The 23,963-nt window shown below is 50.8% G+C and overlaps 1 protein-coding gene across 1 annotated transcript in view; it reads right to left on the bottom strand.

The window, feature by feature from the left end:
• Positions 1-22,163, bottom strand: part of LOC128720085 (uncharacterized) — a 102,333-nt gene extending 80,170 nt beyond the window's left edge. Inside the window, exons 1-2 of the mRNA XM_053813734.1 lie at positions 22,024-22,163; positions 16,375-17,427 (exon numbers count right to left, since the gene is read on the bottom strand). Of these exons, the coding sequence (XP_053669709.1) occupies positions 16,375-17,427; positions 22,024-22,089 (1,119 nt within the window). The 5' untranslated portion in view covers positions 22,090-22,163. The remainder of the gene's footprint in view (positions 1-16,374; positions 17,428-22,023) is intronic.
• Between the last annotated feature and the right edge of the window lie 1,800 nt (positions 22,164-23,963).

The raw sequence follows: 23,963 nt of genomic DNA, 5'->3' as shown, positions 1-23,963 counted from the left end.
ATGCATTGCACGATTTTGGGCGGTTATTTTATTTCACACACCACCTTCGAGGGAATTAGGCAAATTGCTCCAATAAAGCGGTTCATGCGGCTTTTGACCGATTTTGCCACCTGATCTGTTTCGATTCACAACATCCCTCCCCGGAACAGCATATGCAATGGGCACCGGCTCAACTAGAGGGCTAATCAAACGGATCGTCCTTAAACGAGCACAACAGTATGCAAACAACGGCCCACGATCCAATGGGGGGGCGAAGAAAATTGCCATGCATTAAGCGACTCTCCGGGCACAAACTCGCAAGCCGCAACAGCGGGAAGGTTTGTTTATGCGCGATGCTTCATTTCGAATGGTTTCGGTTTCTCGACGCCGATGCCTAATGGGTCCGACGGTGACGCCTCCACACGAAACGCACAGAAACCGGATCGGTGGCGGTGAGATCTGCTACGCTTCCTGCTGTTTTTTTTTCCATTCGCTGTAGTCTGCATAAATTTTGTTTTCCATCACAAACGGTCCCGGGCCGGAAGGTGGACAAAAACCAACAATCATGCGACTAAACAACGAACTAACTAAAAAAAAAAGGAAGCCAGACGACGACCCAAGTGGGTGTTTACTGTGTGACTGATGGTTTTATGAGAGTGCCACTTTTACCACACCGGTGAAATGTTTCACTTCGTTTGTGCGTTTCATACAACGAGCTGGCGGTAAACTGGATGGAAACTGGATGCCACGTATCACGCGCGATTATTAGCCACACTCGGCCCTTTCGTCAAATACCAACATCCGATAGTTTGACTTGGAGTCTCCCAGCCGCCAGGTTGAATCGTAAAAGTTATCCCTTTTTCGCTGGGCGGTTTTTTTTTCTCTCTTTCTTCTCTTGTTTCTCCATCGAGACGCGACACACAGCCCCGACCGTCGAAAAATGTGTCGAATGAGTCTAAATTTAGTCGAATGTGTACGAAAATCCCGCCTCACTGGCCAAAGATGCGCCTGCTGCTTGTCCACCGCCAGCGAATCGAGTGAGGGGGACGGGGCCCTATTTTTAGTGGAAAACCACCGTGCGCCAGATTTCCCTTCTTCAAATCCCGTGTGCTTTGTGAGTGCGTGCGTGTGTGTGTGTGTGTGCGGGGGGCGTTTTCTTCTTCTTTCTCACTCCGATCGCGGATCGTACAGCTTCCCCACGGCTGTGCCACCACCACCACGCTGTCGTTTTTCAGCGGCGAAATTTATTTGGTGAGATTAAATAAAGTAGGTGAAATGGGTCTCACAGGCGGCTTCGCGCATGGGGGTTGAAGGACGGCTTAAAGGCAAATAAAAAACTGCCTGAAATATAGGTAGCCCATGCGTGCAGCAGCCTAGTTTCATCTTCCCAATCCAAACGGCTCGCCTATTGTTTTGCGGAGTGCTTGGCAAATGGCAGCGAGCTTTCCGGGAGAGCATTTCCCGAGCCAGAAGGCGCACGAAATCATACGCGTTCCGTTTCCATTTTTTTTTGTGCTGTTGTGGTGCCCGTTGTTGTTGCTGCTCGCAAAACAAACAGAAAACACACGGAGCCTTTTACGGCACCGTACTTCAAAAGCGGGGGTTTTGAACCATCTGCTTCCTATCTGCGCCATTTTGCCACAAACACAGCCACTGGGCTCGCTGTACAGAGCGCGCGAGCGCGCGATCGCGTCACCAACCTGTTACTTTGACGCAAGCTCCAAGTGGAAACGGCCGCTCGAAAGGGGTCGCTTCAATGAATGCGAACGGGTCATAAAACCGCGCATCATGCACGCGCGTTAACGGGCGACTAATCAAACGAAGCAAAGGCCCCGCGCGTTACCATGATCACACCGAGACGCGCGATGGTTTAGTGTAATGAATACGGGAGGGGTGCCTGTTACATCATGGCGAAACTGCACACATCGCCATCGGTATCAGCCGCGCTTCGGTTGAGTGAGTGATTAATCCTACCCAGCCGAACCCGCACCCAGCAACGTGTCGTGGATGGTGCTTGAGAAATAAACCTACCCGAAAGCGAGCAAACGAGCCATTACGGGGTTTTGCAATTAGACACAGTAATCGGTAAAATTTGGCTCTACACTCCGCGCGGTCGCACGAATTTCTCAACAGGTCAATTATAATGCCCGATCGGCAGGAGGAAGGCATCGAAAAGTCATCTAACATCGTTTTCCTGCGGCGACCCGGGCAACAGTAGCCACGCTCGATGATGTCACTTACGGAGTGCGGCCACAAGTCCACCCTCCGGATTGGGGCTTCGTCAGCTTGAATTATCATCACGCGAGCATCAATCATCGAGGATCGAGATCGGCATTAAAGTGAAGCTCAAAAACTTTGCTGCGGCGAATGCAATTAGCCGTAAAGCCCGTGCCCTGCGAAGGTTTCGATCGAGCGAAGCGATTGCACCGGTGCAGCATATATCGATGTAATAAATAGCTCACACCCCGGTGATGCCACTCGGGCGCGTACTAATTGATATTTCAACAGTCCGTGGATGAGCACCCTCGGTGGAAGATCGAATTCCCGATCGCGAAAGGTCACCCCTGTAGGTCAGACGAATTACACCGATGACGGTATCGTCCACCACCGGAGCGGGTTGGATTATATTCGCTTGTTTCGTTTGCCGGACTGGAAACCGGCTGCGATCGGATCGACCAGCGTTGTGCGGTACACTTAAGCAATTAAACAGATGTGTCATGTCGTGGTGCGAAGTAAAGTGGCCCCTTTTTCTGCACCCCGGGGGGGGGGGCCGGAAGAACCGACCCGCAGGCAAATGCCGATCAATGTGAGCGATTGTTTATGTAGCGATTAAGCTCACGATCAACTCCACCCTTGGTTCGTAAAGGGCGGCAACTTTAAACGACACTTTTTCGCCAAAAGGAAATGCCAAAGCGCACTGCTCGGATCGCTTCACTCCACCTTTCAGTGACTCGGCGCTTTCTCGCAGTCCGTCAGCATCCAACGTGAAGCATTCGGTCGCATTCGCCGACATCGCGCCTGTCGCATTCAATTAATCATTTACGGACACCCGGTTGTGCTTCTGCGAGGTGATTATTGTTGCGCTCCTTCACACGTGGTGCGCACTCTCTCAAGGGCCTCCGTGGTGAAAAGCCCGACAGTGCCTAAATAGTGTGCCCACTTCATCGCCGTCCGCAGTGATTGACGGCTGAATGGTGGCGAATCAAAACATGTGTGTGGAGGTGCGAAAATACAAAAAAAAACGCAAAACAAACCACACCACCCTCAGGAATCGCGCACGATCGATCAGGACACGATCGGGCCCAGGTGGAAGTGTACCGTGCGTGACTCGCCATCGTGGGGGTTAAGCGCACGTTAAGCCGTTCGTTGGTGGTGTTTGAATTAAAGCCCAGTCACGTCATAACATCATAAATGGGCATTTCCTAGCGGGTTGGGGCCCGGATTTACGGCCGTTTTGTGTGGAAGCTTTTTTGGGATGCATCGAGCGCCGGTGGTGTTGGGAAAAAAAACTACTTCAACTAATTAGTGGCGTGATGAATCCCCACTATCTCACGTTCTCATTTTATTGCGACCGCTTGCTTTGCGTCGGCCACGAAGCCCTACCAGTGCCAGTCCAGGGCTCAGAAGCGCTGACGACGACGGTGGAATCTGGATCCAACCCAACCCCAACGTCGTCTGGACCGCAGCTTCACGCAGTTTCACCCAGCAAGCCCACGTGAGGTACGATTACAAACCGCACCTTTAGTGCCGTCGGCAGCACTATTACGAAACGTCACGTAGCGCGCGATCGACGATCTGCTCTTTGGACGATCGTCGGACTGATGGGTTGCCTGCCTTTGGTGGCACCGGCTCGTTATCAGAGCTAGGGCTAGCAGAACTGCAAAGTTTTCGCGAGCAGAAGCTGTGGTCGGGCAAATTACACGTGCGCTGTTCATCTCAACGCCGACAAGAGCCTGACCTGAGGCTTCCAACAACGACCCGCGAGCACGGGTGATGATCATCCATTCCGTCTAATCGCGCGCGATTTGTGTTTGCTGGGTTTAAACCGCTGATTTGTTTGTAAACAGAGCGCTCAGAGCGCGAAACAATGTCCTACTACGAAGCCCCACCTGAAGGGTGGCCCGTTTCATTCCGTTTGATGTGTGAACGTTTTAATTTGATTTGTTTCCATTTCGCCCCAAGCCCGAGAGTTCGCAAGCTACGACCACGGGAGGTACGATTAAACGGAACAATCGGGATTGCCGCCGCTAAGCTGTGCGCTTCGATCGAGTGAAAGGGTGCGAAAGCAGTAGAAGAAAAAGAAAAGAGCGCCCGATCAGCAACGTTGGTGGATTGTTGCTGCATCAGCAACATCCCTTGGGTGGTGCAGCGAACCGTTGGGGTGAAATTTATTGGGTAAGATTCTAATTGAGATAGGCCCCCGTCGTGCACGAGCGAGCGAGGGCTGTTTGCATTTAGCGAATGATACTTCAGACCACGAGGGAGACCAAGCTGTTGGGGTGGTTTTTGTTTTCCCCTTCCAGCTTTCCAAGCCATGAAATTGCCATCGTTTGCCCAAGACGCTTCCGCGGGCTCGAAGACGGGCGCGATGGTGAGCGAAAACAAACGGATCTCTTTATTTATTTTGAAATTGATGATCATTAATAATTCGGTATTATTAAAGTTCATTTGCTTCACATCGGCCAGCCGGGATCGACGTACTCGATCGGGCGGAAACGTTGGGCCTTTTTTTCGAGTGTGGTTCGTTCGGTTCGCTCTCCAAAAAAAATAAAAAGGGCAGCAACATCGCGAAACTCTCGCAGCAGGGGTGCTTCCGGAAGCGACCGAAGCGGTCGCCCTCACAAAAGGAAACGTCGAAAATAGGTCTCACCCAGGTGGGCCCCCGAGACCTTGGAGCCACAACGTACACGAGGCACTCGATTGATAAAGCTTCAATTATTAATCACAATCTGGCACGCAAATAACTGTGTGCTGTGTGCCGGATTGGCCCTCGGTTGCCCTTCGGAACCCTTTTAGGGTAGCTTTTCCGGGGGCGTGCGACCACTTTCTAGTCACCTTCACGCGTTTCACGTTTCGTTTCCACGGCCCGCAAAATGGGGGTAATTGTTACGACGTCCTCCCGATAAAAGATATCGCATGGGTTGCATGCTTTTTTTTTCATGCCCATGTAGGTCGATCGGTGGTGAGAGCAATTGCGGATCGTGTTCTAAGCGCTCCTAATGCGAACAAAACACTAACTCACTCACAACGACTAAGCTCCAGGCAAGTAAGATTGAACGTTTGTTGTTCTGCTGGTGTCGGGATGAGAATCTTTCCCTCACGCTCGAGATCAAGCTATCGCAGAGTGCAAAACGCTGCGGTGCCTTTCAGCTTTTTACTAAGCATGTTTGTTCCGTCTAGGACATCTTATCTTCCGACCAAACGGCAAACACCTGCAAAAACCCAACCACTCCACGTCGCACCCGAACACGTGCTCGTTGCGGCAAAAAAAAAGCACCGATAAAACGCAAAACGGCACCGTGAGTCTTCCCCGAGCGCGGCACGACATGCTATCAAGAAACAAATAAATTAAATCATCCTCTCCGGCCAAATATTTGCCACCTTCTAGGGGCTAACGTCTTGCGCGAGTACCTGTAGGAACCTGTGCCGTCCGACCTTCCCCCGGTGCTAAGTCATCGCGTGCAAAAGGGTGGACTTAATTAAATTAACTCCACAACCGCGGCTTCGGCTGATCTTATCTGGTGCTGGTTTCGTTCGAAGCCTGCCAGCCAGTGTGTGGCTTAACGGTGAGACATTCTTTCACGCGTGGCTATTTTGACCACCTTTTGGCAGGGTCACTGGGAAGGTTGCTCATAATGTAGCCGTGTGCGCGGTGCGCGTAGCAAATTCCCGAAAGAGTTAAGAAGTAGCCAGCTAATGGATGGGCTAGCTGGGAAAGCTATCGAAATGGGGCGTAGGAAAAATTTGCACGGCCCGTGTTGGCACCGAGCAGCAGCTTAAAGCCCCATCATAAAGCAAGCGTTTTGTGAGCCTCCACACGAAGCGTTTCTGCCGCAACATTCGCTTTCGGGCATTGGTTTGGGTTTCGTTTTTCAACCCCAAAACCTGTCATCCAGTATACGCCCGTACGTCACTCATTTCGGCACGATTTGCATCGACAATGAGGCGTAGCAAAACTGACGTTAATTATCTGCTGAAGAAAAAAAATAAAGCTTTCTTCGTCAAGTGCCGTTTGGTGCACCAGACTTCAGGCTTCACTTAACACTGGTAGCGTCTCGCTCAAGGACGGCTGGAAATGGCATCACGGCTTTCAGGCAACCGAGGGGCTCGGATAACTCGCTTTATGCTTCACAGCAAAGCAGCTAGCACGGCGTTTAGTGACACCAACAGTTAAAAACCGTTCTCGGCTGATGATAAGCGGCTGATGAAGCTCTGCTCAATTGCGCCACGAAAGCTGCGCTCTTATCGAGATTATCATCTCAAACAGGTTCACCCCGTGGCCATGCATTAAGTGTACGAATCCTCCACGGATGGGTGACAGACAGAAAAGTCAATCGCAGCTCGTTTGCAGCGCCACTTGTTACACGTATGAGCGCGCGCGTGCGCGCGAGCTTTCTACCGCCAGACCGGTAGCCGAGTCGTAAGGTTCTCTACGGTTCCCGGACCTAATGAGTCCCGATTGACGGGCTCTCGGGATGCCCTTTACCCGTTCCAACGAACTGGCACACCGTGTCGGCTGTCAGCGACGTTACGTTTTTGGAGAACGACTTCAAATCCCACAAGCGGGCTGCGGGTTTTCCGTAGGATCGCTTCACCGATAACAAGCGACTCGTTGCCCAAAGGTTGCCGGGTGTGGATAACGGTACGCTCGAGACCCAGACCCAGACTGGTGTGGGGATGCCGCCAGGGCACGTCCTTGAGACTAATTAAAATGAGAGCCCTTTCTTGTGCAGTCAGCCTTGTATCTGCAGCCACAGAAACGAACGCGGCCTGCGCAAACGAGGCAACACCTGAGTGGCGCGGTTTGTTGGTTTTTTTTTTTTTGGAGTCAATTCATGCGCCACGTCACTGGCATCAGGTAACTGACTGCAGGTAAGTAGAGAAATTGTGGTACTATGGTGAAACGGAACGTCGCCCCAGACGCGGAATTTGATGCGATACCAAATCACAGCCAGAGACGGCAAAAACAGCGTAAAAGAAAACAAATGTACGCCCAAAAGTGACGAGAGAGAAAGAGAGAGAGAGAGACTCATGCAGGGCACGTGCACGGTAACAAGCTGCTACCAAGGGTTGACAAGGGTTGACGTGATGATGATGATGATGACGACGACGGTAACTACCAACAATTTCGTCAGCAACATCATCAACAAAGCGTCATCATCAATTTCGTCGTGGTGCAGCACTTTTTTTTGTCTCTCTCTTATGAGTTGCACCTCATTCCAGCCTTTTCTCTCTCTCTATCACTCTATCGTACCCGATCCACCGAACGAGTGTATAACAAATACGAGTGACCTAGCGGAGTGTTTACAAGAAGTTGGGAAAGTCAACAGCACACATGCCACAGCACTCCGGGGGCGTTTGGTCCTGAGCCATGGGTGGTGTTGGGTCAAAAAAAAAAGGAAAAAAAAGCCACCATTTGCCCACGGTAGCCGTATCGGTAGGGACGGTGTCAAGGGTTTCGGGCACACACAGGTTCAGGTTGCCTGTGATTGAGCCTGGCACAGGGCAGCGGAGGTTCTTTGCGCCTAGAGGTCCACGAAATGCTGCTTGTTTCAGCCCTCAGTTCCCGCAGGACGCTAGTCACCACGCGCCATCTTGAGAGCCTATTTTGTGCTGTTGTTCCGTGCGCTGGCGTCCAATTAGGCAAAAATTCGCCAATTTCTCGGCACGCTCTGCACCGCAAACGAAGCGCTGGATCGACGGATCGCGCCATCTCGACAACAAAGTGTGCCCTTTCGGTGGCACTGCCGTACCGTGCGAATGCAAATTGCAAAACCGTGTGTTGCACCAAAACCCACCCATCATAGGGGATGCAATTTTTCGTGCCACATTTCCGCCACTTTGTGGGTGCCTTTTTGCCTCCCACCGGCAGGAACACATCGATCGGATGGTGTGGGCGCATGCATGGGAAAATTGCCCCTTCCAACGTTTTGCTCAGAAAACCCACGGCTGTGTGTGTGTGTGTGTGTGCGGCTTCACTCGGGACGTGTGTTTGGAAGCAAGCGTCCCACACGTCGACCGTTTCCATCGATCACCACACCCGACGGCTGTAGACAAAACGCCACAGTTCGAGTAACTCGAGACCCCTTTTTCTCCGGGGTGGCTATTTTCCGATGGAACGCATTTTTCCGCCTCCACCGTGCGGAAACGTGTCTCGGTGTTCAAAACATCGCCGATCTCGGAATTCCCCGGCGCGGGTCTAAACATAACCTACTTTTTCGTTAGGGGTTCGTTTCGGTCTGGCAGACGGCAGACAGGCGTCGGAGTTTCCTTAGGTTGCTGTGCTCATTTTCCACCACACCCCCGCCGCGGGAAAAAGGTGTCCTCGTTCGTCCAGCGATCCCAAGCACCCAACCCCGCAATCACTAAACCACCCAATGCAACGGCAAACGGCCGCTCGGTGGCAGCGAACTCAAGCGCATACATAATTTATGTCGCTCGGTAAACAAACCCCTTTTTGCAAACTCGTGCCCGTCTATTCGGGGAGGGTTTGGTTTTGCAGTTGCACACGGAGGGCCAGCTCCCGAAGCTCACCGGCAGGATGCAGGAGCGCGAGTTTAGGCATTCTCCAGGCGTGGCTCGGTCAAGCAACCTTTACTAAGCGTTCCCGAAACGCAAACGGGGGCCCGGGTAAACATTGTGATTAAAAGTTCTTTGACTCCGGTTGCTTTTTTTTTTGCTTCCCCCCGGGACGACGGTGACGAGCCTGACGAGTAGTAGAACGATGGGCAACTCCGACAGGGTGCTTTTCACGTGTGAAGTAAGTGGGTGCACCACCACCGTTAGCTAACCGGAGGCCGGGCACATCGTGGCCGGGTGCATCCTGGAATGTCGCCTTTAGAATGTGGCTTGTTTTTTTTTGTGTTTTTGCTGTCTTCACCACCGCGAAGGCATCACATTCGCGTACCACGAGCGATGTAGAAAAGCGTGTTGCGCCCTTTCGTAAAACATTCACTAAGGCGGAAAGGTGAGATTTTTGTTCCCTTTTTTCTTCTCCATTCGTACGTACGCACAACCTCCGCTAATAACCTCCGCTATTGGGGTCCGAAAGATGATCGCCTCTGCTCGGCTGTATCGTACCATCGAAGGCAATAGAAGGCAATTTCGTTAATCATACTCTAATGAACCTTGCCAGCTTGCCCAACAACCGAAACAAGCGAACAGCTCATCGGCCAGTTCGAGGGGGCATCGGGCGATTCGATAAGGATGCCTGATTTTTTTTTTTGTTCCCCACCACGCAACCCCATCGCCTGGGTGCCGTCCGACTCGAGAAAGCCTGGACGCGCACTGGAGTTTGTTAATTGATTCCGAAACTTGTTTCTCTACGCGGCTTTTCACACGCCTCAAACACCCCGCCCTGAGGCCCTGAGCTGCCCATTTACGGAACACACCCGCGAGGGTGGACTGTGTTTTTGGGTGGACCCAAACGAACGCCAATCAATCCACGAAAGCCACGAAAAATCACTGTGGGCTTCAAACCGTGGCTTCAAAGTGAACCTTATCGTGGCGGTTCGAGTTTCCGGCGATTGCTTATCACTCCCTGCGCGCCCAATGGGATGGGCGCGAGGTTTTGAAAAATAGTGTTATCTCCCAAAAGTACCCCTGGCCTGGTACCGAGGCCACGCAATTGCTCGATGACGCAACCGAGCGCCGAAACGCTCGAGAATAGAAGCTAGTCCGGCTCGGTCCGGTTGTCTGTTGGTGGTTGGTTTCGGTTAAAACCAGCGCCCCGGAAGAACGCACCTAGCGACCACGGTTAGGTCGACCACACTTACTGTGGCGTGTGTGTGTGTTTTTGGCGCACGCACCAGGAACTGGCGGCTAGAACGCATCGATTTGTCAACGGTTGTCTGCGGACGGTACGGTGGTGCTGGCGTTTTTTTTTACTCTGCTCCTACCCAAAGTTCGACTTACGGCGCGCGACGACATGAAAGCGAGTTCGCCGCCGCAGGAAGCTGCTCGAGACCACGGCGGCCATTAGAAGGGTCCGCCCGACTCGACGACTTTGTCACTCTCGTTTGACAGCGATGGTTGGTGTCTCGCCAGCCTTATTTTTTTTTGCCTGCCTAACCTGTGGCACTTTTGCGCCGTTTTGCCGCTGGGATCCACCGTGCGCTTGGTCGCTTGATCACTTGGCACCTTCTCGTGTGCAGGTTCCACCCTTGGTTCAGGTGAGCGTGCACTTGTGCAACGACAGGGGGTGTGGATGCGCGTGTTATTTTCATCCTTTTTTTCCGCATCTTTTGCCTTTCCATCCCCGACTGGCCAGGCGCGAAAAGTGTTTCGAAGAAGCATCTGCCGGGCCTCTTCGTAGAACAGGCCCTTACCCTGCTACCCCGTTAGATCGAGCGGTTAGCGGAGTTGGGTGTTCTTTAGGGGGGGCGGGGGGATTGCACGACCAAAAGCATGATTTATGGCAGGGTGGAGGTTTTTTTATTCCATGCTTCGATGCGGCACAGTCGCGATGTGAGCCGGCAGCGCGATGTAAATAAAAATCGAGCGTTTCACCGTGAAAATGGGAGACTCGCGCTACTCGCGCCGGCAGCAGCGTGATACTGAACACGTGCGTGCACGCAAGAGTGTAAATGTGTTGCGCTTCGGTCAACGTGTGGTCTCGCGGGGCGATTTTTGGTCTGGGTGTTGTAAAAATAGAAACCGAAACGGTCGGCTTCAAAATTCATCCATCGAATATGGGCGGCCTCGCGCGGTGCACTCGGCGACCGGGTCGCTCATGGTGGTTTAGTCTCGAGAAATCGCGCCATACGCAAGCGCGCGCGAGCGCTCGCTCAAATGGCCGGCATATCGCTATCGATCGATGCACTTCGAAATTTGACACCACAAGGACCGGAAGGAGGTCGGTCCGTATGTCATATCTGTGTCGATCGAATGTCGCTTGCGTGCCTTTTTTTTCTTGTTTCGTTTGGTTTGGGAGCTTTTGATTTCGAAACTTTACGCGCGAACTGACCAACCGCGCCTACGCCACAGCGGTGAATGCCGACGTGAATGAAGCCACGGGTGGGCGGGTTGATGGGATTGCTATGTTGGCGCAACATAAACAGCACACGCGGGCATCCCTCCCAAAAACAAATCTCACCAACGACGCCGCCGCAGACGCCGGTTTCGATCACTTTCGATGAACGCACGCGCCGTGGTTTTACTTTCTTTTTCTTCGTCCTCTACGCCACGAGATTCACGGTTGTGATAACGGGCTCGCACTCACACTCGGGAGATGGTTCCTTTTTTTCTCGTGTTTACGTTTCTCTTCACGTCTTCGCCCGGGACGAGTGATCTCAATATTAACACCGAAATCCCGGCCACCCGGTGTTTGCGAAAGCCGCCACAGCACTTTCACCCTCCCCGTGTCGAAAGGGCGTCAGGCCCCTAAAGGGCGAGAGAAAGAGAGAGCGAGAGAGAGAAAGAAAGAACACCAGTATGCCGCAATCTGACGCGCTAACTGGCGCAATTAATCACCATCTGTCATAACACTGTCAACGCCTGCTGTCGGAGCGAAGGCTCGTCCATACGCAACACACGCGTAACAATCGGCACCGTGTGCGAGAGGAATTCGCGATCGAGCCACCGTGTACGCACGTGTGCGCATACGCTTCCCGGTGCGCGTTATATACGCACGTCCAATACACGCACGTGTCAAACGCGATCGATACACTGCGGTGTCAAAGTGCACCGCGGACTGGTATCGATCGCTGCGCGATAACGATAGAGCTCGCACACACACACACAAACATTCACGGGAAGCGTACGTACGAGTACAATCGCAGCAGCTATACCTTATCACACGGGCACCTTCTTCACGTAAGCGAACGCGCGCGGGCGCGTTTTTCGCGGCCACTCTTAAATCGATCGCACTCGAAAAATAAAACAAAACCGCGAAACAAAACACCAACGTAAACAACGATCATGCGGGATCGCGCACAACCGCTCGTTTCGCGTACAACCGCGCGAATTGCTTCGTCTCAACAAATTCAACAACAAAAAAATACAACGCAAACAACAACGCAAGAATCGACGCGCGCGCACGCACGCACGCACGCTAGCACGAAGCGAGAAACTGAGAAACGAACCCGGCCGCGGCAACGAATCAAAATAAAGTGCGCCTCCATCAACATCTTACGGCGCTCGGAACCCGCGGACTTATCTCTTCCGCGAGTTGGCTCTCGCGCTAACACGCTCTCTCTCTCTCTCGCTCTCGCTCTCTCGCTTACTCGAGCTGCACTCTCTCAGGCGCACCGGACGCGGACGTCTCGGCGATGGGAACATGTTCGAGCCTTCAGCCACTCTGCTGCAACCGTGCGGAGGTGTGTGTTTTTTTTTCTGCCGCGCCCGCCCACCTGTACACGTTCGCCCGCGCAACCCAACGGCCCACTTGCACCACTTGCGGCCCTCTTTCGCGTGGAGAAGGCCCTTCTTCTCAAGGGACTCCCGGTCCACTGTCGAGAAGAGCGTGAAGATAATGTTTCGAGCGAAGGGACACGCTGCAGGGACCAACCGTGCTCCATGAAATCCCTTTCGCGAAGGAAGAGAGAGAGATAGAGAGAGAGCGAGTGAGAGAGCCGAGAAAGCGAAAGAAAGCAACAGGAGAGCCACACGCAACACAATGCGTTTGCGAAGGGCTGCACACACAAGGTGCATCATCGTCGGCGTAGGGCGAGCATGTGGCCCTACCGGGCGGGCGCGTGTGTGGTATTTTGAAACCACGCTTAAGAGAGGCTGCCAGCAGCTTAGCGATCGAAAACCGCCTCCGGACGGTTGATTGCGGATCGGGCGGCAGGATAGTATGTTAATCGGTTTAGCATCGCGCGCTTGTTGCGGAGGAGCAATCAACAAGTTGAACCTTCCAAAAATGCAAATTTGCCGGGCGTAAGCGAAGCCGGCCCCGTGCGTTGGATGCCGTAACGCAGCCGGCCCACTGGCGGTATGGTATGTAAATCAAACGGTTACAGCCAAATAACGCCGATAGGCCGCTTACGCTAAGCGTTATAATAGGTGAATCTGACCGTTGGTACCATTGGGAGCCAGCGGCACAGGCAAATGTCGCTAAAGATTTCTCTAACAGCGACGAGCGGTTATTAATGAGCATCCGTCAATCATTCGCGGTTTTGCAAACCATGCGAGTCTTCTGTCACACACTGTACCGCGTTCGACGCGTTCCACGCTGGTGGACACGCTCTGCAAGCCATCACCGTCTGCAGAACGCGCACACACATCCGTTCCGTTGTTCTTCCGCCTTCAAGCGGGTACAATCTCCTCATCCTAAGCATTTTCCGCACATTGGGTGGCTGCTGCGTACGGAAATGGCCCATCCAAGCGCACCGTATGGTAAAACGCTTACGCGCTGCCTACTCGTAAGCGATCGCACGCGTACATCACGCGTAGATCACCGGATTAGCGTGAGAGAAAGAGAGATATAATGTGTGTGTGTGTGTGTGAGTAAGTGGTACAAAACAACCTCAAGCCAAACCCCCACGGGAACTTGATCCGCTCGACAGGAAATTAGTTTTTGGATTAGGCGCGATGAACGCACCGACCGTCGCGGCGAACGGAGCGAAAAACAATTCCGTCGATTTCGAGCGATCGCCGGGGTTGGGGGGGGGGGGAGATCTTTCGGAAGCTGCAACTCGCGTGGATCTTCCCGGGGCCATCGGCTGCGATTTAGGGACGCAAAGGGACGTTGCGCTGCGTTGCGTTACGTTGGATCCGAGGAACCCCCGACCAGCGTGACAAATCGATCGGCAATGGAATGTCGTACTGCCAACGGGCATCATCGGGTATCGGAAGGGCCGGCAGATCCGGTTTGAAGGATCCGTCCCTTAAGAGCGTCTCGCACGCCCAGCGGCGGATAAGTGCATTTATTTTCGTTCTGCCTCCGCGGCAAGCGTTCCACTTAGCAACAACTCTTTATTGTTTTTTTTTCTTCTTTTGGCCGAACGCACACTTGAGCTGGCCTGAGTGGAGAGCTCGAGCGGTGCAATTGCACCGCCAACAGACGAATTGTGGCCGGAACCATCGTCGTAAGTGTGCGTGCATAGTTTGTGTCTGGGTTTTGTAGCGGTTTGTTTTTTGTTGGCCAATTAATTCGTTTGTCTTAAGTACGACGATTTGGAAGCCCTGAGCCCTTTGGTGGGATTCAAGTGAGCTGTCCGCTAAAATAAGCCGACTCAAAGAAGGGTTTTAATCGATTTCATGCGTGCACCTTGGTACACTTAAAGTCCTCAAAAATATCACCTTTGCTCGTGAGCCCTGCTTTGATGGCACGTCGAATGAAATCCATATCGTAACGACACGGCTAGAAAGTGAAACATAAGCCACCGATGCTTCGCTTCGAAGGGTTGTTCCTTCCGCTCTCGCTGGTAGCAGCGGGTGCAGGCAACCCAACAAATAACAATCACACAAAAAAAAGCCACACATCGAGGTCGCAAAGAAACCATAAACATTCGCAGTTCATGTGCGCCGGCGGACGGCGAGAAATCGAATCGATTTAACATCTTGTTGCTCCGTTTTCTTTGCGGTCAGCCGCAACACTGCCACTCGGTTTTTCACCCGAAAAGGGCAAAACGAGTCGTACGCGTGAGCGCACGGATGAAACGTAACACCTCCTTGCGGCAGGACGTGCCCGCTTGCCTGGTGTGCATCTGGCGAACGAGCATCGCTTCGTGTGCATCCCCGCCATGGATTGATAACGACTCGTTTTATGAATGGCGTTCTGCACCGAGGATCGGCAACACCAATGTGTGGCCGCTCGGCGTTCATTCATTCGCTCGTCCGGGGGATCGCCGCAGATTGTGAGCTAAATCATTCACTCGCTCGAAGCCGGCGTCCGGGTTTTGGGTAGGTACCCGGCCGGCACCGGTTTGCCAATAAGTCGTCCGTAGACTGGATTTCCTTGAATGGCGAGCCCACCGTGGAACGGTAATTTGCTCGTTGCGAGTGCCGTGGTGGTGCGGCGTTTCCACGCTTCGTCAAGGTGATGGAGACCGCGCGAGAGTGGGGAACTGATTCCGATTCCGATTGTCGTCCCGGTGTGGGCGGACTCGATCGAAGGCTCGAAACAAAAGGGTGGATATGAAACCGCCCATTATGATGATGGTGAAAACCGGGCCAAGAAGCTTTGCATCGCTGTTTAGAAATGGCCAGAACGAGAACCAGTTTGCGGGTTATACAAGCGCGGTTCTGGGGGAGTTTTGATCGTTTTAGTACAACAATCTTCGCCAATTGATCAATGTGCTGCAGTTGGTAAAGGTTTGTAAGAATGTATAGACCTTTGAATTTTTTTTCCGTTACTAAACAACCATGGATCACTAATTTTTCCATGGAAAATGTGTGTTGTTACACTTTTACAAAAATTACAAAATGGGCTGCTCTAAGAACCAGATGCCTACGAGAAGAGTTTCACCAAAATGTAGAAAAATATACCCCATTCTCAAGAACTCGCATAACAGCGCGATGTTCGCCAAGCCTCGGATGGGATATGCAAACGAAATAACCAACAAGCAAGTCACGACGATTCGACGGCTTGACTGTGTTTTGTGACTGTTGTTGGATCGCTTCCCCGCTACGTCGATGAACCAACCGAAGAAGCGGAATGATAGTGTTTGTTTTAGCATAAAAATCACGCAAGAGGCAAAAAACAAACGGGATACGGTATTGACTTGTGCTAAGCAAATAGCAACAATCGGAGAGGAAGAACACGATCAGCCGGTTCGTTAGCAACCGTTGGGAGCATTGTTTGGTTGCCTTTTTTACACTAGAACCGACGCTGTTAACATATTCGTAATTTGTAAGCAGCGGTTCAAGTATTCCGCAAATGGCTCTTATTTTGTACAGCTGTCAAATATTTAAATGATCTCAAATTTGATGAATAAATATTTTGATGAATATATGTATAAATGCTATTTGAATTACTCTATTGAGCACTAATTCAAATTCAAGCGAATCCGAATCCGAAAGTGTTCGTCCGCAGCCAACGTAACGTCGTTACGTTACCCCACAAGCGAAAGCGCCCTCTGTTGGAATTGTATCAAACTATCGCGTGCACTGGGAAAAAGCTCGGCAGAACCGTTACATATGCACGCGACCACGTTATCGTTTAGCAAATGAATGAAAATTGTAACGATGGTTTTTCCCAACAAGGATCAACAAGGATGAATTTTCACCTACCTTTTCTAGCCGCACGCACTGCTGGTGGCAGGTGAAGTCGCACACCACGCACCGCAATCCGATGTCCAATTGTAACGCCCGATGACACTGTTGGCAGAGCCTGTCGTACGACGGTGGCAGGATCTGGAAGATGTGTGAAAACTTAACCGCTTCTACGGCTGCCGGTGGTTCGATCAGGAACCGGGTGAATTTCTTCGTGTCCGCTAGCAACCGCTGGTGCGCGTCCCGATGCGCTTGATCACTGGTAGAGGCCGCCCTCGTTATCTCCGAGCCCACGTTCTTTGGTGTCAGTGTGATGATGCGCGCGTCGTGAAAATTTTGACCACGCTGTGGGTTTGCATTCAGCTGCCTCAGTATCTGCGATGGGTCCTCATCGATGAAGGGAATGCTTCCCTCGCTACCAGCCGGGACGATGATTTCATTTCGGTTCTCGTCCACCTGAGCACTCCCCGGCGAGTGTCCCTCATGGTCCGGTTTTCTTTTGTCGGTGGCATCCTCGGTCTCGTCATCGCAGATCTTAATCGACGGTAACACGTCATAGTTCCCATTGCCATTGCAATCGAGCTCGTCCCTAGCGTTGGACGCGAGATTGCTTTGTTGCTGTCCGGCCGGTGTTTTGCCGGTCGTTTCCGGTGCTTTCACTGTGGCCTGCTGCGTTAAGGATGATGTCCTGCGATCGGGCTTTGGTGGTGGTTCCGCACGTTCCGGAAGCTTCGTGGGACCGGTCGCTCCATCTGGTCCTTCCGGTTTCCGGTGCGGCTCGTCGAAACTGAACGTGACCGTGTTTAGGTGCCGTGTTAGCTTGTCGTGTTCCGTGTTGCGGGTGTAGGTCGTGCTCTTGAGGTTAGAGGACTTGAGCCGAGATTTTTGAAGCAGCTGCTGCTGAAGTCGATCGCGACCTGCATCGTTGGGTGGTTGGGCTTCTTCGCTGCTTTCGTTGTCGAACTCACCGTTCGGGTTTGGGTCCAGCAACCGTTGCTCGAGTTTCTCCGCGGCCGATAGCAACGGACGTCTAGCGGCGGGAAGCAACTGGAGTTTCTGGCTATCTTCCGGCTGTGGGGATGATGATGATGATGAAAATGCAACAGAAACGCTCGTAAACGAAGGGAATAAAATTCATCCCACTCAAGCAGCCGCCCCATCAAAGGTGATAAAATAAATTCTTCCACTATAGAAATATGGCTTACATATAGAACAGACGGAACGTGAGCAAAATTCTAGTTCAAGCAGCTCAGGCATATTATCAGGGCAACATAATTAGGGCCCAACATTCCATTCCCAAAAACGTATGCAATGCGTACATTACGCTTCGTGCCATTTCTAGCTCCCATTGCCCAGCTAGACAACGGCACCGGGTAACGAATAATTGCTCTCGCTCATAAATTTCCCGACCGTTACAGATTGCAGCCGGTTGACACTTGGAACTGCCAGACACGGAAACGGTCCGGTTGACCGGTCAACGAGCGATTCGGTCTTTTTTCTGGCGGCGTTCCCAGGACCGACCCCGATAATCAGACATCGAACGATCGGGAATGGAGATTTATGGACACCAAACCGGCAACTGGTAGACTGCTGGGCGAGTGATTAAAAAGTTTTCCCCCTATGCACGAAACGGGCCGACGCTACGAAAAAGGCATACGGAACTCGTTGTGTTTGGCAACTCAGCTAGAGAAATTGCTGAGGTCCAGTGCTTGGAGAGATCACACGCTTCTCATGGCTATTTTTTTAAAAGAATCGTGTTTTTGTGTTTTGATGGTGAACTTTTGAATGTTCACATCGTGTTAGGACAGTGAGAAAAAGCATCATCCGAATGCTACTAATTTCCACCCTATTTTATTGGGTTTTAGCCAGCTTCGCTGCCTGATCTCAGAGCCACTTGCAGTAGCTTCTGATGCTAGCCCTTCCATATTGAATTCTGTCCCAGCTAACCTCACAAAAGGCGTCAAAACGCAGCTTAACCGATGCGGGATTGCGCAACCGTTCACACTCCCATATTGAATATCCATCACGCTTAATGGGTTCGGGGGCATTTTTATTGATTTGCGGCGCGCAGCAGCATAAATTGAGTTTAAGTGATGTGACAGCGTTTTTGTGACAGCGGCAATAATCTCGCTGCGTCGCTTCAACTTTGATTCACTGCCACAAGCCCTACAGAGCCACGGGGGGGGATTCGTGATTGTTGATGCTCTTTTTTTGTTGTTACAAATTCTACATCCCTCGAGCTTATGCAGAGCTCCGTTCAATCGACACCCGATGAGGCGCATTACGATAGGCAGCACCCCAAACGGACCGATGGTGCCCGCAACCGCAATGCAAGTTCCCATTTCGTCAGCATCGGTAAGAGCTAGTGTAAATCTGTCATCACTAGGGGTTTTTTTTGTCTTGTTCACTTGAAAATCCGGCCCTTTTCTTACCCGACGACCCCAGTCGTTGCAGTCGTTTTTCACCTCGCGCACTCACGCCTCAGCTGATACAATAAACTTGTGCGTGACCCGGAAAAGAGCGCTCAGGGAAAGTCAAGCGTAGAAACACGAGCCGAAGCGCTACCTTTTTCTCGCCCTTCGACCAATCCGAAGCGTCCGATGCGGAGGCATCCCTACGGATGGATTTAATGGAAATCCAGTACCGATAGTTGATACGTTCTTTGCCTTTTCGCGGCGCACAAAACGGCAGCGCAGCGGTAGGTAAATATTTGCTTTTTCCTTTTCGGATTTAACGTGCCCGGCGGCCTTCCCACGCCGCAACGGGGGTGTAACTTACGGTTCGATTTGATGCATCAATGCTTATGCAATTAGAATTTTCGAGCCCGAAACCTAATACGTGCACCGGTTCCCCCTTGCGAGCCGTTCTCGCGAGGGCCATCATGTGTGATGCAATGCTCGAGCCGAAGATAATCCGTAATATCCGTACGATATGTACGGCTGGCCCGCAAGAAAGGAAAAGTGTCGGAAACCGCGCCACATTCACGCGGGTCACCGACGATCGCGAGGACCTTGGGGGTTGTTTTTCTTTCGCCAAATGCAACGCCATAAGCGCGGTGGTTTTTGTGCCGTACGAGAGTCGCTCGAGGACGACAGCCATCTGTTTCCGATTGGATTGAACGCGCGCGCGCGTACGGCCACCGGTTCTAATGGGTATGGATGGCGTGTTTCCGGACGCGATGAGAGATCGGAAAAACAGATAAAAAATTAAGACTAATTGAATTTCCCGAATCGCTTGCCAACCGCTCCCAAGGCACTTTAAGCCGCCGTGACCTCTTTCGTTTGGGCCGCTCACACACACACACATACACAGGGTCAGATGAAACCTTGAGGTCGTGAGGCGATTTGTGTATCGTGTTATGGTCGGAAATGTGAAGGGAAAACTATAAACGATTTCGATTTCGCTAAGTCTGCCCGATGCCATAACGCGTCTTTCCCATAAGTCAATCAGCGGCAGTGGATGTTGTATGAAAATAAACTTTTATGGTCGTAAAACCAACGACTAGAGTTAGAAAATGTCTGCCAAATGAGCCATGATTCATGGACTGGCGATGGTCGATTAAAAAGTTGATGATAGCTTTAAATTTGTGTTGTAAAAAATGTTATTGTGAGCTGTCTAGTAATGCTATTAGTTATGAGACGTTATGCATTTGTCATGAGGAACAATATTGTGGTGGGTAAACCTAATTTGTCCATTCCTACGACCCTTACCCGACAATTCATAAACAAACACCCCGACCTGACACGTAACACAATAGCGAACTCCTAAATTTAAGCTCACCACAAGCGGTCCATGTACCTTTCGGCAAATTTCGTTACGTTGCGTTCCCACATCATCGTTTTCCCGGGACACAGCTGAAGAATTGGCGTTGAAATTCGCAACGTTTGCGGTTTGCTTTCCCCGGGCAGCCGAGATACCAACAACTGCTGGACCCATGCTGGGTGATATTGAATATGGGGGGAGGTTGTTGAGCGAGAGAAGGAACGAAAAAAGCGACACGCCGGAGTTACTTCTCGCGCATACAAACATCGGCCATTCCAGAAATGGCTCGCTGCGGGCTGTAGTCTACTTCTATCGGTCGGTGATAATTGGATAATGATCCGATTGATCCGTACCCACGGTTGTATGATATATGGGACCGGTTTGGACATTCGATAATCTAGAGAGATTGCAGCTTTAGCGAGCGTTTTTCGCTTCACCCGCTTCACGAGCCGCTAAGCCAGCCTGGTTCCTTGTTCGTTTGATGTCCCCCGAGTACATGGGTGGAATATTGGCCATTGAAAGCCATACCACCGCCCATCAATATTCGTGTGAATTTACGCCCGACGTGCTTTGTGGTTTAGAATGCGGTAAGTTAAAGATCTCTTCGCTGGAGCATAAAGCTTCACCGCAAATAGCGAAGAGTTTGGAGAGTTGCGGTTGAGCGATTGGTGGAGCTTAGCTGGCAATCACATCGTTGTGCATATTCGGTTGAAATCGCACGAGCCTCACAGCAATCAGTTAATTCAATATTATGCTCTATCTTCCCCATAAAAATGAAACTGATGTGCAACTGTCACTTTATTCAATGTTGCAGGCATCCCCAAGGGTTTCCAAAAATAATTGTTTAAAAAAACTTATTTGACGATCTTTTTTGTCTCAAAAAAGCATCTTATTCAGATTGCACCCAGCCGGCTCTAGAAGTGGAATACCAAAACAAATGGCGCCGCTGAGGACCATCTTCGCCCAATTCCTTAATCCCCCTCGAGAAGGATGCCTGCCTCGGTCTGCCTTCGTTAAAGACTGTTAATTAACCGTCAAGGATCGCCATAAAGAAATTGGCTGTGATTTACGTCCTGAAGTTATTTTCTTTTTTATTTTCGCTTCTCATTCCTGGTTCCGCCTTTCGATCACGAAAAGATTTTTGTGCTAAAAGAGAGAATAAAGCAAAACAAAAACACCCAAAGCACAAAAAAACAAAGCACGCTAAAAGCAGATATCTAGGTCATCCGCAGCACCATCGCGGAGAGAGCCAAGGCTGCATGCCGATACGAGCGCAACGTGCAACGACGGCGACAGCGTGAATGGTTGATTGTTGTGAATGAAAATTGCAGGGCCTGTCATTTTCATTGAAACAGCGCCAAACGCCTCCTCCTGTTGGATCGGGCTTTGTCCATAGGTGTGCGAAGGAAAATCGCCCCTGCTGGTGGTGATGTACTTTTACTTGCAGCGCGTTTGAACGCTTGTTGCACAAAACGGAATGGAACCCAGCCGCACAGGCAGTCGCGAGCCGCAGTCTGCACAAGAGAACACGTAATGTAATTTGAAATTCTGCAGCCCCGTGGGTGCGCGAGGCGTTGGTTGAGATATTTAATTAAATAACGCTCATCTCCATCCATTTTAATGAGTTTCGCGAGTTTTGCTTTACGATTACATTCGAAAGCGGATTCCAGAAATGCATGGCCGATGGGATTTTAGCCATAAAAAGGAATTAAGCGAGAAACAATTCAACAAAATTGAGATAACACAAATTATACAACTAATCCCGGCAACCCGTTTTCTTCGTCCTTCGCCAACGGCCGGTGCTTTATACGATATTGCGATTCTGTTTGCCATCATTTTCGCGCGCTTGCTTTTAATTCCCCGCGATTTATTGCATCAAAAGATCGCCCGACTTAGCATACTCACGTTCAGTATGGGACTGCTGATTTGGGGCCGTTTTTTCTCCTTTGAACAGAGGCAACCCCACGGCATCTTACGGTGGATGGAAGGGCTGCCACTGCCTCGATTACTCACGCGCTCTGGAGGCGCACACAGTTTCACACGTACGGTATCGATGCGAAAAGCGAACCCGGGACGAGTCTTTTACGTATGCGCGCGACGTACGAGTTTTGTGTCGTTTCATTGTCTGGAGCTTACCGCTCATTCCCGACAGTCACTGACAGCGCGCGGAACCGATCTAATTTCACATTTCACTACCACTTTCGTAGGAGGATGGCGTTTTTTGTTTTTGTTTTTCTCTCGCCCCGTGCCACGTGCAATCCAGCGTTCGGTGAGCATCAATCTGTGAAGAGTAGACAAAAAAAAACATACACAACCGATTAATGAAAACAGCATTAGCTCAAACGCGACAGGAGATCGACGTGTGGTGTTACAATGTCGGTATGGCACAAACAAAAAATGAATGGTATTTTGATATGGCGAAGGGAGGAATTTAATTTATTTTCAAAAGGTTATGCAGCAACACACATAGATATGAAGATTTTCGCTGCAAAACAGATGCTAAGACATGTGCCCTTTATTTGGGCCTTTTTTGTGTAATATTAGAGCAGGCTTGTTGAGGCTCTCTCCACAGCCGAAGGTTAACTGTCAAACACCTTCAAGCTCTGCCAGTCGCGTTTAGAAACGTTCGCATCACTTTGGGTGATGATATTGTATCACGTGCTGAATGATGGTTGGCAACAAAGCGGTTGATCCTTGCAAAAAAAGCGCTAAATTAGTTTCTCGTGATACGCGATGAGCCGAACCATACTGTAGGATATGCGAAAGATCATTGTTTGCCAACGGTAAGATTATGTTTGGCGAGTGTAAGGTATTCCTGCATAAGAAAACTTTGAACCAGTCGAGACGTGTGGCTTCCAATGAGTGGAAAAGATATTACTTATTAAATTTAATGAGCTACAGTGACTAACCGCCATAGAAAGCTTTAACAAAGCATGTCATGAAAGTATAGCGATTGCTGATCCAAGAAGTAATGCTGATTTTAAATATGAATCGGTACTAAAACGCAAACGATCCATGCCAAAGTATGAAGAAAAACATCACGCTCCAACCATGGGAACGCAATATTTTCTTCAATTTGTGTTCAGAACAAACAAGCACACAGAGTGCGGTAGATGTTTTGATGGCACTGATGGGCGGCAAATCTCTTTCAGGTTCAGCCCGACGCTCGTGGCACTTGTAATTATTTTTCGCACAACGCGGGAAAACACTTGCGCATACCTCACGCGATGACACATGCCAATCATCGCGGTTCCACACTCATGCATATTCCGTAAATGCCGACATTCATTCATGGTCGGCATCGATTGGATTTGTCATCGCTGAACATTTGTGGCGTTTCCAGTACGGCATGCAAAAACACAAAGAAGCGTTTTTTTACGGCCGTTAGTTCGCTTCGTACCCTTAATTATCTATTTTTTATCGAAAAACAATAAAATGGTAAATGCTTATAATAGCCCGTGATGTGTGCCGTATGCCATCGCCCGTAGCTCTAGCAATTTCTGATACAAAGTATTCAAAATCCAGCAAAACACAACCCAGCAGCGCACGGCCAGAAAAAGCTCACGAACGCCTTTGCGATAAAATCATTTCCTGGGAAAACTAAACGAAAACCTACACGCTTGCGAAACAAATCGCTGTTTATCCCGAGGACATGTACATTGTAAAATGAGCACACACACACACACACAAAACGGGGAAAAGAAAATCTCTAAACACCATCGGACAGACAAATGTGATAGGCTCTCCGGGCGATCGCACCCAACACCGCCCCGTTGATACTCTAGCGCGCTAGCCCATCTCGTACGGCGACATTTGCATTTCGAACACCATTTGTTTCACGTTCG

The sequence above is a fragment of the Anopheles nili genome, chromosome 2, assembly GCF_943737925.1.
Source record: "Anopheles nili chromosome 2, idAnoNiliSN_F5_01, whole genome shotgun sequence".
In the NCBI taxonomy this organism is placed as follows: domain Eukaryota; kingdom Metazoa; phylum Arthropoda; class Insecta; order Diptera; family Culicidae; genus Anopheles; species Anopheles nili.
Note: the sequence above shows the minus strand (reverse complement) of the source record. Positions and strands in the feature narration are given on the sequence as shown.